The sequence below is a fragment of the Kogia breviceps genome, chromosome 2 (genome assembly GCF_026419965.1).
Source record: "Kogia breviceps isolate mKogBre1 chromosome 2, mKogBre1 haplotype 1, whole genome shotgun sequence".
NCBI lineage: Eukaryota > Metazoa > Chordata > Mammalia > Artiodactyla > Physeteridae > Kogia > Kogia breviceps.
Window position 1 is genome coordinate 87,404,896 of NC_081311.1, and position 16,845 is coordinate 87,421,740.

General features: G+C 42.5%; 1 protein-coding gene across 5 annotated transcripts in view; it reads left to right on the top strand.

Annotated features, from left to right (window-relative positions):
- Nucleotides 1-16,845, top strand: part of CYFIP1 (cytoplasmic FMR1 interacting protein 1) — a 91,073-nt gene that overhangs the window by 34,041 nt on the left and 40,187 nt on the right. For 4 of the 5 annotated variants that reach the window (XM_059055003.2, XM_059055004.2, XM_067025758.1 and 1 more), the window contains 4 exons: nucleotides 1,658-1,749; nucleotides 4,083-4,200; nucleotides 10,769-10,891; nucleotides 11,759-11,884. In XM_059055003.2, coding sequence (XP_058910986.1) covers nucleotides 1,658-1,749; nucleotides 4,083-4,200; nucleotides 10,769-10,891; nucleotides 11,759-11,884 — 459 coding nt within the window. The remainder of the gene's footprint in view (nucleotides 1-1,657; nucleotides 1,750-4,082; nucleotides 4,201-10,768; nucleotides 10,892-11,758; nucleotides 11,885-16,845) is intronic. The other variant, XM_067025760.1, reaches the window with a different exon arrangement.

Here is a 16,845-nt window from a genome sequence, read left to right on the forward strand (position 1 = left end):
AATTTATTTATCCGTTCTGTCGTGATGAACGTGAGATTGTTTCTGGATTTTAGCTTGTCCGAACAGTGCTGCTCTGATTTGTGCACATCTATGCACATTTCTGTTGGATGAATACCCAGTGGTGGATTGGGTATTCATCTAATAGAATGAACATTTTCAGTGTAGTAGATACAGCCTCACAGCTCTCCCACATGGCTGTGCTGACTTGCATCACCACCAGCGGTGATTCTACATCATGGCCATCACTTGGCTCTGTCATTGTTGGGGGAGGAGGGGGGCATCCTGAAGGGTGTGTGTGTATGTCCTTGTGATTTTATTGGCTACTGTTTCCTTGTGATTTACTTGATGTTTCCCTGATGGCTTTTCACGGTATTATTAGTCTCTTGTGTGTTCTCTTTGTGAAGTGTCCTTTCAAGTCTCTCATTCTTTTTTTCCCCTGTTGATTTGTAGTTCTTTATGTATTCTGGGTATGTGTCCTTTGTCAGATACATGTGTTCTAAAATACATGCATTTCCCCTATGTGGCTCTTTTTTTTCACTTTCTTGAAGAGTCTTTGGTGAACTGAGGTTCTTAATTTTAATGTGGTCCAATATATCAATCTTTGATGTCCACTTTAAGAAATCTTTGATAAAGCAGGCTCTCGAGAATTTTCTTTTGTGATACCTTCTAGAAGCATCACCGTTTCTTTTCCATCTACATCTATAATGCCCCTGGAACTGGCCATGTGTATGCTGTGAGGTAGGGGCTTGACATTTTTGGATTTTTTTTCCTGTTATGGATATCCAGTTGACTCTGTCCAATTATTGCAAAGACCGTTCCCCCCCCATTGCTCTTGAGGAGTCACCTGTGTCATAAAGCAGGTGTCTGTATGTGTGTGACTCTGCCTTAAGTTCTCTGCTCTGGCCCACTGGTCTGCACCTGCGCTCCAGGGCCATGCTGGCTTTAGTTGCTGTAGGTTTCCAGCAGGTCTACTTACCAGTCTTCAAGTTAATGTTCTTCACAATTGTCTTGAATATTGTCCCTCCATCTTTGAAATACGTTTTAGAATTGACTTGCTGATTTACACGTACACATAACACACAGAAAATCCATAAACCTTTTTTCCTCTTGGAATATTGTTTGGGATTCCGTTGAATCTATAGATCAATTTAGGGAGAGTTGATATTTTTAAAATACCGTGTCTTTCAATATACACGAACCTAATGTATTTCTGTATTCACTTAGAATTTTAAAAATTTCTCTAGAATTCTTCGTATTGTTTTTGTCTAGAAGTCTTGCACATATTTTTTTAGATTTAATAATATATACTTTTTATTTTTCGATGCTATTGTAATTTTTTTCTCTTTAGATTTTTGTTTTCTAATAGTTCCTAGTATATAGAAATACAGTTGTTGTTTTTTTAATGACCATGGATCTAGCAACAAGGTAGGTTAATTTTAATATTTGAATTGGTTTTATGAGAGTTGGTTTTTAACTTTTATTTTGTTCTTCTTAAAGTGAACGTAGAAGTTGTTTACAACTTTTTTGCAGTAAGTGATTTGCAGAGGTAGCATTCAACTCAGTAATTATTAGCATTATTCATTCTTCTTGCGATTGTATTTGGTGACTAAACATATTTAATGACCCTGGGTTTTTTTTTTTTATTCTTTGAATACAGCAGCTCCAGGTGGTTCCACTGTTCGGGGACATGCAAATAGAACTGGCAAGATATATCAAGACCAGCGCCCACTATGAGGAAAATAAATCTCGGTAGGCGGAGAGTGAGCTGTCCAGTTAGAGCATTCTGCAGTGTTCTCACTGTGGTTCCTAACACTTCACTTATCTATCCAGAGATGCCACCTTTGACATTTTCAACCACGTGGAACCGAATGGGTGATACGGTAGCCTTTTCCAGGAGTGGATGTTTACATTTAAATTCATTTACAAATGCAGTTTATTTCCTTAGTGGGATAGCCACATTTCAGATATTTAATAGTTAGGGTCTACTGTTTGGTCAGCACAGATATGGAACTTTTCCATCATCCCAAAGAGTTCTGTTAGTGCCGGCCACAGGTACTGAAGTATAACCAGATGTTCTGGGTGCTTATGAAAGCTTAACAGCAGCCTGATGGGGAGTGGCTGGATGCTTACATGTAACTTACAGAGGGTACAGAGCGATCACCCAAGGGCCCAACCAGGCCAGGCCCAAGGTCTCTGTGGTTGAGAATGGTCTTTACCGTTTTAAAGAGTTTTTTTTAAGATGATGGCTCTATGACTGATGTGTGACAGAGACCGTGTAGCCCCCAAATCCTAAAGCATTTACTTTCTGGACCTGTCCTGAGAAAGATGGCCAATCCCTGTCATAAAGCATCTGCAGCTCACAGTTAGAAATGATAATAAATACACAGTACTCTATATTGTAGCTTCTACATAGCCACTTGAGTTTCATAGGATGCTTCAGTTGACTTATGCCAAACACGTGGTCTCCATTCAGCCATGGTTTTGAAAAATACAGTTGCACCTCAATCTGGTTACTCAAAGGTAAACAGTCTTGTTCTGTGAAGACCAAATTGTAAACATGTTAGGCCTTTTTGGCCACATGTGTCACGTACTCTTATTGTTGTTGTTTTTTAAACGACTCTTTGAAACTGTAAAAACCATTTTGTATGTCTCTATGGCCATGCAAAAGGTGGTTGCATTGGGCCCACGTTGTATGTAGTTTGCCAGTCTCTGTGCCAGCTTGTTTCCTAACACATCTGCCATTAAATCTGATATGTGATCACCTTCCTATAAATTACATTCACTAATCTCTCTTCACTTCAGCGTCAGCTTGAGCTCTGATTTGGAGGGTGTGCTGATTTCCGTGGTGTAAATGGAAATGCCTGAGTTTAAGTTAACAATGTACAACTCACCTCCTACCCTAACAAACACAGTCAGACCCAGATCATACGTAATTGTAAAATCTGTAAGAGAATCAGGAAACAACGAGTTTTGCATACTTTCTTTATTTTTAATGTGATCTGTTGTAAGTCGATGGCCATTATTACCAATTAGATCCTGTGTTTCACAGCCACCAAGGCAGGTGCCTGAGCGTGCAACAATCAGCTCCAAGAGCTCAGCCCAGTGGCGTAGCACCTACGTCTGGCCGCAAGGGGTGGGCGCGGAGTGGGCAGATGTTGGCATCGGGCTCTGGGCTGCTTGCCTCTCCTGAGGTGGACATGCTGTCTGGGGCCTGCAGGGGAAGTCAGTGTGTTTAAGGTGGACCCTGGCAGAGGGCCTGGGCCTTGAGTGCTTACTGCACACTCAGGGAGCTGCCTTTGCTCATGCCGTAATCACGTAATCCTGTAGTAAAATCAGAAAGTTAAAAAAGTGATGCTGCTTGAGATAGTCTACTGATCACATTGAAAGCTGGTAATCTGAATCCTTTCCTTCTAGCAAAGGGGACCAACTTGTTAAAACATGGTGTGAGTTGGTGCTGAGTGCGAGGGAACCGAGGGAACCGCTCTGAGCCCAAAGCAAGGCCCATGCTTTCTGCCCGAGAAGTCCAACAGATTTAATTCTTGGTACACGTTTTTCCACCACACTGACTGTATCCGTTTGCTGCTGAAATGGCGTGCTGTGCACGTAGTTATAGCAACACTGTCTAATTTCCAAGTCCCGTCATTTTCAACTGTCTCATTAAGGATAACTTTTGTCCCTGAGTCCTTGGCTGACTTGTTTTGTAGTATAGCTGTGTTTTCATATGTGAGTAATAAGGAAATATTAGTTCCTGCCTAGTCTGCAGTAATCTGTCAAGGGGCCCTGCAAGGGTGTTGCAGTGTCCTGAATGCAGCAACACCTCTCAGCTTTGTGGAAAGTAGTCTGCCGATTAAGGAGAAATGACGGTTCTTTTTCCAGAATACAGACATGAGAAGGTAGGACGTAGCCCTTACACAGGGAGATGAGGCAGGCCCGGATCTGTTTCCATGTGGAGAATTCCACGTTTCCTCTGCACCTCTACCGCTTTGCTGCAGCGGGGCTCCCGGGGTGGTAGGCGGGCCTGCTGTGCACGTGCCCTCAGCCAGTCGCCTGTCAGGTAACGCGTGCTTCACCTTTACCGCCAGCTGGACGTGCACGTCCTCCAGCAGCAGCCCACAGTACAACATCTGCGAGCAGATGGTACAGATCCGGGAGGACCACATGCGCTTCATCTCGGAGCTGGCACGCTATAGCAACAGCGAGGTGAGTGGCCTCTGCCTGCAAAGCACACCCGAGGACACGGGGTCTGGTGTGGCCCTTGTATTCTCTGCACCCGAATACTACCACTGATCGCTTTGAGAAACATAGTTTAGCACTGCATGCTTAAAAAATATAATGGAGTTTGTTGGGCTCTGTTCAGATGTACAGAAAAGCATCTTCTTTTTTCAGAAGAACGTTAACACGGGGCTGAGGACTGAGGTGAGACCATGAATTAAGTGCATTTCCTAGTGTAGTTCCATGGCTCCAAGCTGCTAGGAGAGGGGTGGGGAGAGTGGAGGACGTCAGGAACAGAAGGGGTGGTTCTGACTTGCACCCCTTTCGTGTCTAGAGGGAGGAAGTGCAGGAGCCTCCGGGTCGGTGGGCAGATGGGTCGAGTGCCCAGAGGAGGCCTGGAGTTGGGTGTTGTAGGAAGTGGGGTCTCTTCAGCCTTGGGCCTTGTTAATTCCGTCCAGCTTTGCAGCTGGCTTCTCTGTGTCCTTGCTTGGGCCGGTCACATTCCCCACACCTGCCCCAAGCCTGGCTCCTCGCCAGTGCTGCTCGCGCGTGGGGGTGGGTGGGACGGGGGTCTGAGCGAGGGGGAGTGTCATTCCTCACGTCTTAGTGGACCGGGCACCGAGGTCAGGGTCAGAGTGGTGGTTGGTGGTGTGGGTGCTGCAGATGGTCTAGAGGGACCCGGGGGCTGGGGGCCGCATACGCAGGTCTGGTTTTTGAGATCGCGGTACCCTGGAGCTCCAGGAGGCCCATTACATTTGGGGGGAGCAACCCTGTTGGCCCTGCTCATTGCAGGCCAATGAGCACTTCATCCCCCACCCCCAAGCACTTGTCATCGTGTAACCAAAATGACTGAAAGACAGCCCAATGCTTGGGGCATGTCGCTTCCTCGCAGACCCCAGGTGGGCGGCCGACTCCCCATGAGGAAGCCCCTCTGTGGAGGCCAGTGCAGCCTGAAGAGTAGAGATGGGGGCCAGTCCCCAGGACTTCATGATTTAGTTGTAAACTGAGTTCATGAGATGTTCTCAAACAACACAGAGAGCTGGTTTCTGCCTTTCCAACTAGGAGCACTTGACAGCATGCGTGGTTCCTGTGTGCCTTCCGGTGTGTGCTGTCGTGCCCTTATAATCGGATGATGGTTTTAATAAGAGAAAAGAGATCCACCTTTGAAAGCTTTGCACAGTTTAATTTTAAACAGATTTGTGAAGACATAATCCACATATCAGACAATTCTCTGATTTAAATGATACAATTCAAAGGTTTTTAGTCCATTTCTGAACATTTTCATCATCTCCCAGAGCAACTCTGCACCCATAGCAGTCACTCCCCATTTCCCTTCCTTCTAGCACATGGCAATCTACTTTCTATCTATGGATTTGCCTACTGGACATTTTATATAAATGGAATCATAATACGTGCTCCTTGGTGACTGGCTTTTTTCATTTGACATAGTATTTTCAAGGTTCATCCATGTTATAGCATGTATCAATAATTTTATGGCTTATTTATAATATTTATAATAATTTTATGGCAGAATAATACTCCACTGCTTGGACACACCACATTTTGTTGGTTTGTTCATCTGCTGTTGACTGATGGACAGTGGGTTACAAATAATGCTACTGTGAACGTAAGGTTTCATTTCTCTTGGGTAGATATCTAGGAATGGAATTGCCGAGTCTTATGGCACCTCTGTGTTGAACATTTGAGGAACTGCCAGGCTGTTTTCAACGCGGTTGCACTATGTTACACCCACCAGCAGTCTGTGAGTGTCTGATGTCCCCACATCCTTGCCAGCACTTGTTGCTGTCTGTTTTTTTGATTCTGGCCATCCTAGTGAGTGTGAAGTGGTATCTGGTTGTGGTTTGGATTTGCATTTCCTTAATGACTAATGAAACTGAGTATTTTTTCATATGCTCATTGGCCAATTTTTAAAAATGTCTCTTGAAGTCATTTGCCCATTTTAAAATTGTGTTATTTACCTTTTTTTTCTGTACCGTCGTGTGAGTTCTTATGTTCTGTCCCTTATCTGTTATGTGATTTTCAGATATTTTCTCCTGTGTCTTTTTGCTGTCTTGATGGTATCCTTTGAAGCACAATTTTTTATTTGTGATGTGGTCCAGTTTTATCTATTTTTTCTTTGGTTGTTGTGTGCTTTTGGTCATAATGAAGAAACTATCACCTAACCCAAGTCACAAAGATTTACCCCTTGTTTTCTTCTAAGAGATTTGTAGTTTTAGCTCTTATATTTAGATCTATGATCCATTTTAAGTCACTTTTTAAATATGGTATAAGTTAAGGGTCCAAGTTCATTCTTTTGTATGTGGATATAGTTTTCCCAGTAATGTTTTTAAAATACCATTCTTTCCCCACTGAAGGCACCCTCAACAGAAATCAACTGACTGTACACCTCCATGTTCATTATAACATTATTTATAAGAGCCAAAGCAAAGAAACAGCTTAAATGTCTATAGACAGATGAATGGATAAAGAAAATGTGGTATATAGTATGCAATGGAATATTATTCAACCGTACAAAAGAAGGAGATCCTGGGACTTCCCTGGTGGTCCAGTCGTTAAGACTTTGCCTTCCAATGAAGGGGGTGCAGGTTCGATCCCTGGTCAGGGAGCTAAGATCCCACATGCCTGGTGGCCAAAAAAAACCCCAAACATAACACAGAAGCAATATTGTAACAAATTCAATAAAGACGTTAAAAATGGTCCACATAGGCTTCCCTGGTGGCGCAGTGGTTGAGAATCCGCCTGCGGATGCAGGGGACACGGGTTCATGCCCTGGTCCGGGAAGATCCCACATGCTGCGGAGCGGCTGGGCCCGTGAGCCGTGGCCGCTGGGCCTGTGCGTCTGAAGCCTGTGCTCTGCAACGGGAGAGGCCACAACAGTGAGAGACCCGCATACCGCAAAAAAAAAAAAAAAAAAGTCCACATCAAAAAAATCTTAACAAAATCCTGCCATTGTGACAACATGGATGGACCTTAAAAGGGCATTATACTAAGTGAAATAAGTCAGACAGAGAAACAAATACTATTTAATATCACTTTATGTGGAATCTAAACAAAACCAAACTCATGGATACAGAGAACAGATTGGTGGGTGCCAGAGGCAAGAGGTGGGAGAAATGGATGAAGATGGTCAAAAGGTACAAACTTTCAGTTATACGATAAATAATTTCTGGGGATGTAATATACAGCATGGTGACTACAGTTAACATTACAGTATTGCATATTTGAAAATTCCTAGGAGAGTAAATCTTAAAAGTTCTCATCACAAGAAAAAAAACTGTAACCATGTGAGTTGGTGAATGTTAACTTACTGTATAATCATTTCACAGTATATGCATATCAAGTCAAATCATTGTGCACCTTAAACTAATACAAAGTTGTGTGTCAGTTACTTCTCAGTAAAACTGGGTGGGGAATCAGTTGATTGTACTCCTGAGGCTTTATTTCTGGGCTCAGTTCTGTTCCATTGACCTTTTGTCGGTCCTATGCCACTACCACACTCTTGATTTTACAGTTTTATAGTAAATCTTAAAACCAGATAATATAAGCCCTACAGCTTTGTTCTTCTTCTTAAAGATTGTTTTGTCATCTTTGTCAAGATTATTTGTGGATCCTTTGCATTTCCATATGAATCTTAGGATCAACTTGTCAATTTCTACAAAATAAGGCATCTGGAATTTTAATAGGGATTGCATTGAATCTGTATATCAGTTTGGGGAGTATTGCCATCTTAACAAGATTGAGACCTCCAATCCATGAACATGGGGGATGTCTTTCCATTTGTTTAGTCCTTCTTTGATATCTTTCAAAATGTTTTGTCATTTTCAGAGTACGAGCTTTGTACTTATTCTGTTACATTTATTCCCAAGTGTTTTATTCCTTTTGATCCTATTGCAAATGGAGTTATCTTTTAAATTTTATTTTCAAGTTGTTTGCTTAGTTTCTTTTGGCTAGAGGGTAAGGATTTTTTGTACTGAGCAGGGACAGTGGCTGGGTTTGAATAGTTCATGAGAATGTCAGTGCAGGTGTGCACAGACCCTGAGTCCTCGAGAGCCCCCAGATCTTTTCACTTTCTAACAGTGACCAGAGCCAGGTTCTGGGTAAAAATTTTTTTTGTTTTTTGTTTAATTTCTCCATTACGTAAATTTTCAAGCATATACAAAGGGAGAGACCAGTCCTGGCCCCTCAGGTGCCACACTGAGCTTAATCACCCGCCCCTTTTCAATTATTCTTCCAACCCTGTGCCTCGGTCTGGGTTAGCTTGAAGCAATCCAAGATAACATAGCACTCTCTCGGAAAGTATTTCCCATGTGTCTCTATAAGATAAGGGCCCTTTTAAAAATATAACCGTAATACCATCCCACCTAAAAAACCAACAAATGTATTCCCTAATATTAACTAGTGGGTCATTGTTCAGATTTCCCCTGTTTGCTCATTATCATTAGTGGTGTATTTTTCCAGGTTTGTGTGCCTCAGGACCCAAATAAGTTCCATACGCCGCAGTTGCTTGACATGCCTGTCCCCACCATCTCCCTCATTCCCTATGGTGTCATTTGCCATGATTTCTGTCCCCTGTGTGTCCTGTACGCTGCCAGCTCAGGGCCCTGGTCAGAGTCAGCTCCCACTGTCCTGGCCCATTTGGCCTCTCGGTGGCCATGCTGAGGGGCTGCTGGGGGTTCCAGCTGACTCTCTGCGATGTGGACGGCTACATCCCCTGCCCTGACGCGTGACCTCACCAGGCCTCAGCTTGGTGGTCCTCTCAGCTGCTTGAGCCTTCCAGAGCTGGATTCCTTTGCTTTATGCATCAGGTGTTAAAATAATTGATTCCCTAGCATATCTAAAGAAACAGACCAGCTTTTTGAGTACCGTTTTCTAGTCAGTCTACTTCCGTTTCTTTCTGCCTTTTTCTTTTTTTCTCCCATGGTGAAAGTCCTCGTTCTTAAAGACTCCAGCATATTTTGACTGGGGTCAGAATATATGTCTCAGTATACATTCAGCAGTCTTAAAATAGCAGTACTGGCACTGCTAATAACAATTACTAGAAACTCAGGTTTATTTTGCAGTTAATTTTGTCCTTAGGTTTCTTCCTCTAGGGATGTTACATCAAATCATTATTTTTCAAAGTCACTGAAGTGGTTTGTTTTGTGTTGGTCTCAGCCTACAGGTAGTGATGCCTGGACCTGTACTGCTCTCGGCCGTCCCCCCAGACACCCCACCTCCAGCCCGCACCAGAGCCAGTGTTGTGGCTGGACTGGCCCTTGTGGTCCTTACGATTGCAACATACCCTCAGCCGTGACCATCAGGGAACTTTGAGAAAAACAAGTTTGATTACTCACAGGTCCTAGAGGGTACACAGCACACCCAGAGCCCCAAAGCGAGGTCTTGGGTAGAGAGGGAGGGAGCACAGACGTGGGGCTCTGCCTTTATCAGGGCTGAGGGTGAGGTGCCTAGGGTTTCACGGGTTCACTGTTGGTGAATTTAAAACAAGAGCAGGGATGAAGGTGTGGGAGGGGAAAAGCCCGGTTGGCAGTTATCTCGGTCACCCTGGGCTTTCAGCAAGGGGAGCTTCATGGGTGGGCTGGCTCTTTATCTACTTGGGTAGCTGGCAATATGTTTATTCAAGATGGATGTCTTCGAAATGGATGGCTTAGCAACCAAAATCTTCATGTTAGGCACTTATACTACATGGTTCCTCTGTGTGGTCACGATGCCAATTCAGTCCTACACAGTTCAGTTCATTGTTTCATTTTGCGTTTGAGTTTGGGGGATTGCTTTTTCCCCCTAATTTAATTTTATATCATAATATATGAACTGTTTATGTGGTTCTAAAGTCAGATCTGTCAGAGGAGGTATGTTCAGAGAAGTCTGCCTTCCTCTCTACCCTCTGCTTTCCAGGCCTGTAGATAAACTTTTTTTTTTTTTTTTTTTTTGCGGTGCATCGGCAGGCGGACTCTCAACCACTGCGCCACCAGGGAAGCCCGATAAACATTCTTAAATCTAAGTTTTCATTATTTGGTATAAGCAGATACACATGTGAGCACGTTTTCCCTTATTAGCTAAGTTAGAAACATGCTGTGCGTATGTTTCAGGAAGGACCAGCTCTGCAGACCCCTCCGGCGCAGGCTGTGGCGGCCTTTCTCTGTGTTTTGAGCTACGTGTGCCCATCATGCGGGCTCTGCCTTTTTTTTTTTTTTTTTTTTTCCGGTACGCGGGCCTCTCACTGTTGTGGCCTCTCCTGTTGCGGAGCACAGGCTCCGGACGCGCAGGCTCAGCGGCCATGGCTCACGGGCCCAGCCGCTCCGTGGCACGTGGGATCCTCCCGGACCGGGGCACGAACTCGCGTCCCTTGCATCGGCAGGCGGATTCTCAACCACTGCGCCACCAGGGAAGCCCCTGCTCTGCCTTTTGATGCACTGAGGAGCCTTGTGCTCATATCATTTTCCACTTTGTGAGTGTCCCTTTGGGGTGGGCCTCTAGATTGGGTTTGATAGGTGGTTTCCTGCACGTTTGTGACCTCTTGATGCTCTGTCCTCTCTAGGTGGTCACGGGCTCAGGCCGCCAGGAGGCTCAGAAGACGGACGCTGAGTACCGGAAGCTCTTCGACCTGGCACTGCAGGGCTTGCAGCTGCTGTCCCAGTGGAGCGCTCACGTGATGGAAGTGGTGGGCGCTCTCACTTTTATTTGGAAATGCACCCCCTAGTTGGTTAGCAGTGCTTTTCTTCCCAAACTTGACTCAAGTATATTTTTTCTGCATTAGTTTTGGTCTTTGGATCGAGAACAAATTGGCTTTTTATCTTTGGCACTAGAAATAAGAGTATATATTAATTTAAATGTTTCTAAGACGGCTCAAGGTACATTTCATTTACATATATTACAAATAAAGGGCCTTATCTTTTAAAACATATTGATAGAATTAAATTTGTATTGTTATGATGATTTTTAATTCTCATTTTTTTTAAACAGCACTCTGTGTATTTCTAGCCATCAGTTTCTTTCGTTTAGGATTAGTAAAGTGGTTTCTGATGCTTAGAAAGATTTGGATACCCATAAGTCATAGAGAATTTTCCCTTTTGTTGTTTATTTTGCTCAGATAAGGATTATTATATTTGGATGGGTACCTGACTGTTTGAAAGGCTGATTCTTTTAGAAATGGTGATGAAACGCTTATAGTCTTAGATATTCCACGTAAAATATCCAGGCCTTTTTACCTGATGTATTTCTTAAGTTTCTGACGTAGTACTTGAACCTGAAGTCACATTGCCAGAATATTTTGCAGTTTTATGGAGATGGACTGTGTGTGTGCGTGCCTGGTGTCTGTGTGTGTGTGCACGTGTTGTGCGCGTGTGCTCATGTGTGCATGTATAGTATGCGTGTGTGTGCGAGCACATGTGCTGCTGTGTGACTTTCAGACTCAGTGAACAGTAGAAGGCTGACCTTTGGTAGCTTTGGCGATGGTCCTGTGAGTCAGACCAGCAGTTCAGCGTTTCTCATTCAGTGTGGCTGTCTCCCCTCTTTCTGACCACACCAGTATTCATGGAAACTTGTGCACCCAACGGACAAGTACTCCAACAAGGACTGCCCTGACAACGCCGAGGAATATGAGCGTGCCACCCGCTACAACTACACCAGCGAGGAGAAGTTCGCCCTGGTGGAGGTGCGCTTTGTCTGCTTTCTCTTCCTTCTTTGACTCTGGCCTGAAACTGTTTTCCCTTTACAAAGCAAAGGCAAAAACATGAATGAACTGCTTATTTGATGTCATTGTATCTGTGTAGGGCGGCCCTTTGCATCTGTTAACAGTTGTCAAAACAGAGAGTAAAATAGGTTGTGGGTTCCCCGTCTCTGCGTAGACACTCCCCCTGGGGCAGTCAGGGTATGTTCTGAGTGAGAGCCTGGGAGCTGCAGCAGCTTCTTATTGCCACACACAAGAGGAGTGAGCCAGGACCTGGGTGTCTGAGGGAGAAGAGCCCCTTTCACAGCTGTGTGGTCCCCAGCTCTGCACTGTCATTAGGACCCTTTGGATGAATAGTTCTTAATTGCTCTGCCATCCAGTGTTTGGATGTAGATTTTGTAGCTGTACGTTTCCTGCCTTATTTAAGGAATCTTTGCATACTCCAAGGTCATGAAGATAGTCTCCTATGTTGTCTTCTGGATGTCTTATTCTGCTTTCACATTTGGATCTGAAATGTCCCCACCAACCCTTCCAACTGCTCTTCTTGCCACCTCTGTTGTGAGTCAGATGACCATACCTGGGCAGGTGTGTTTCTGCTCATGTTCTAATCCATTGGTCAGTTTGTCTATCCTTTCCTAACACCCCTCTGTGTTAATTACAATAGTTAATCGTGTCTCTGGTAAAGCAGGTCTTTCTGTCTTCAAGAGGTCCTTAGCTATTCTTGCCCTTTGTATTTTTATAAACATTTTAGAATCATCTTTCCATGTCCCAGTGAAACCTGTTAGAATTTTTTTATGAGGATATGAATAAACCTATAGATCATTTTAGGAAGAATTGACAAATTTATAAAATTAAGTCTTTTATGAATCTGGTATGTCCCTCCATTTGTTAAGATTCTCTAAGATCTCTTTTCATCTGTAAAACTTTTGCACATCTTTGTTGGCTTTATTTCTAGGTATTTGATATTTGATGGTATATTTTAATTTTTTTCTAAATGTTTATCACTGATGTTTAAAATCAGAATTATCTTTTGTATTTTCCTTGTATCTACCAACTTGTCTAAACTCACTTATTAATAGTAATAAATTACCCATATATTCTTTTGGATTTTCTACTTATATAATCATATCATCTGGAAATAATGACAGTTTTATTTCTCCCCCTTCTATTTTTTTTTTTTTTTTTTAATCACACTGGGTAGGATCCCTACTCATTAAATAGAAGGAGGCTCCAGGCATCTTTGTCTTGTTTCTCATCTCAAAGGGAAAGCTTTCAACTTCTCACCGTATGATATATTTGCTGTAGGTTCCTTATAGCCACCCTTCCTCAGATCAGAAAAGTTGCCTTCTATTCCTTGTTTGCTAAGAGATTTTATCATGGATTTTATATTAGTTTTATAAAATACTTCTGCATCCATTGAGATAGTTTTATGACTTTTTAATTCCATTAATGTGGTAGATTTACACTGAGGATTTTTTGGATCCGGTTTGATGTTAAGCTAGCCTTGCATTCCTGGTTTAAACTCAACTTGATCATGATATATTATCCTCTTTATATATTGCTGGATATAAGTTGTTAATATTTTGATTTGGATTTTTGCATCAAGTTTCATGAGTAAGAGTGGCTTTTGGTAATACTTTTTTCTTTCAGTGTTTCATTTTAGAATACTTTCAGATTTACAGAAAAATTGCAAAGGTAGTACAGTGAATTCCCATATACCCCACACCCATTTTCACTTATTACTAACATCTTACATTAGTATTGTTACATTTTTAATAAGCCAGTATCAATACATTATTATTAGCTAAAGCCCTTGCTTTATTCATATTTCCTCACTTTTCTATAACGTTCTTCCTGTGATCCAGGATCCTACATCACATATAGTTATCATGTGTCCTTTGGCTCTTCTAGGTCACGGCAGTGTCTCAGACTTTCCTTGTTTGTGATGACCTTGACGGTTTTGAGGAGTACTAGTCAGGTGTTTTTAGAATGTTCCTCAATTGGAATTTATCTGATGTTTTTTTCTTTATTAGACTGGGTTTGTAGCTTTTGCGAAGGAGGACCACAGAGCTGTTTTCATCACCTCACATCAGAGGTCCATGCTGTCACTGTGGTTCATCAGTGCTGGTGTTGCCCTTGGTCACCTGGCTGAGGTTACCCACACCGGCCATCGCCCCCTTTCAGAGGGTGCTTTTGGGGAGGAAGTCACTGTGTTAGCCTACACCTGAGGAGTGGGTAACATTCCTTTTTTTTATAACCTTCCACTCTAGTTTTTGGATGCTGGCTTTGTAAAATGGCTCACAGCACTTCTTTTCTGTTGTCTGTAGTGGTTTGTGTAAGATGTTATTTTTTTCCTTAAATGTTTTCTAGCATTTATTGGTGAAGCTTTTCCTTTATGGGATGGTTTTTTAAACTTTCAGTGTCTGCTATATGTAGGGGTATTCAGATTTTCTGTTTCTTCTTTTATCAGTTTTGGTGAATTGTATTTTCAAAGGTTTTCTAATAATCTTTCTAAATTTTCTAAGTTTTGACACAGTTTTTTATAGTAAGTTCTCATCTTTTTGGTAACAGCTTTTTCCCCTGCATACCATACAGTTCACCCATTTAAAGTGTAAAATCCCCCTTTGGGGGTACCTATTCACAGAATTGTGCAATCACAATCAAATTTGGAACATTTTTGTCGCCTCAAAAAGGAACCCATTGGGCTTCCCTGGCTTCCCTGGTGGCGCAGTGGTTGAGATTCCTCCTGCCAGTGCAGGGGACACGGGTTCGTGCCCCGGTCTGGGAGGATCCCACGTGCTGCGGAGCGGCTGGGCCCGTGAGCCATGGCCACTGAGCCTGCGCGTCCGGAGCCTGTGCTCCGCAACGGGAGAGACCACGGCAGTGAGAGGCCCGCGTACCGCAAAAAAAAAAAAAAGAACCCATTAGTAGTCACCCCCACTCCCATTCTCCCCTTTCTTTATCCCGCGGCAGCTGCCCGTCTACCATCTGACTCTGTAGATTTGCTTGTTCTGGGCATTTCATACAATACGTGGCTGTGATTGGCTTCTTTCACTTAACATAATATTTTCAAGGTTCACACATGTAACAGTATTTCATTCTTTTCATTGTCAAATCATATTCCATTGTATGTATATATCACATTTTATTTATCCATATTAGCTGATGGATACTTGGATTGTTTTAGATTTTTACTTTTGAGTAATGCTGCTGTGAACTTTTGTGTATAGATTTTTGTGTGGACTTGTTTTCTTCCTTCTGGTGATACACCTAGGAGTAGAATTGATGGGTCATATGGTATCTCTGTGTGTAACATTTTGAGAAACTACTAGATGGTTTGCAAAGTGGTAGCACTACTTTACATTTCTACCAGCAGTGCTAGAGGGTCCCACTTTCTCCAACTCCTTGCCCAACCCCTGATATCTGTCCTTTGATTCCAGCTATCCTATTAGATATGAAGTAATATCTCATTGTGGTTTTGATTTGCATTTTTATAACAACTGATGCTGTTGAGCATATTTTCTGTGCTTATTGATAGTTTGTATATCTTTGGAGAAATGTCTGTTCAGATCCTTTGCCCATTTTTTAATTGAATTAGTTGTCTTTTTATTATTGCATTCTCTATATATTCTAGATACCAGTTCTTATCAGACCTATGATTTGCAGTATTTTCTCCCATTAACTTTTTACTTTCTTCATGGGGTCTTTTGAAGCATAAAAGTTTTCAATTTTGATAAAGTTCAGTTTTTCAATTTTTCCTTTGTTTACTTGTGCTTTTGGCATCATATCATAAGAAATCACTGCCTAACCTAAGTCACAAAGATTTATTCCTATGTTTTGCCTCATATATTTGAGGTATGATCCATTTTGAGTTAATTTATGGTGTGAGGTAGGGTGTTCTGTCAGGGGTCCCCAAGACCACCCTCAGGCTAGATTTGCTAAAAGGACTCACAAGACTAAGTAGCTGTTCTATTCAAGGTTAGGATTTATTACAGCAAAAGGACACATTAAAATCAGCAAAGGGAAAAGACAGCAGGGTGAAGTCCAGGAGAAACCAGGTGCAAATTCCAGTGTCCCCCTCCTCTTGGAGCTGCAGGGAATGTGCTTAATTCTCCTGGCAGGGATGGGTGATAACATGCAAAGTGTTGCCAACCAGGGAAGCTCACCTGAGCCTTGGTGTCCAGGAATTTTATTGAGGGTCAGTAATGTAGGCATGTAGCACATGAACGATTGACCTCAGCTACTCAGACTCCACATCCAGAGCAAAAACAGCTGTTTGCTATAAATCACATTGTTAGCATAAAATATCTGGTGAAACTGCTATTGCAATGGCCCAAAGCCTCAGACACACAGACATTCTTCAGGCTGAGTATTCCAGTGGCTCAGAGTCGGTTCCTAGGAGCCAACCAAGGGCCAGACCTTTCCTGGGAATGTGCAGGGTTTGGTCATCCCAGGCCTGCTGAGATGACCCTTTCCTACACAGGAGTCTGGCTTCATTCTTTTGCATGTGGATATTCAGTTGTACCAATACTATTTGTTGAAAAGATAATATTAACCCATTGAGTTATTTTCACACCCTTCTTGAAAATTAATTGACTATAAATGTGAGGGTTTATTTCTGGACTCTTAATTCTATTCCACTGATCTGTATGTTTATCCTATTCCAGTATAGTCTCATAATCTCTTAATATTTGTAAATCGTGTGGTAGTGTCCCCTCTTTATTTGTAATGCTTGTAATTCATGCCTTATCTTGTTTTTTTTCTTGATCAGTCTTGCTGAGCATTTGTTTGTTTGTTTATAAAACAGCTTTATCTTAGTTGATCACCCTCTATTATATGCTTGTTTTCTGTTTCATTAATTTTTGCTTTTAGATATTCATTTCCCTCTACTTTTGGAGGGGTTATTTTGTTTTACCTTTTTATAAATTAGTGATCAGTATTAGGTT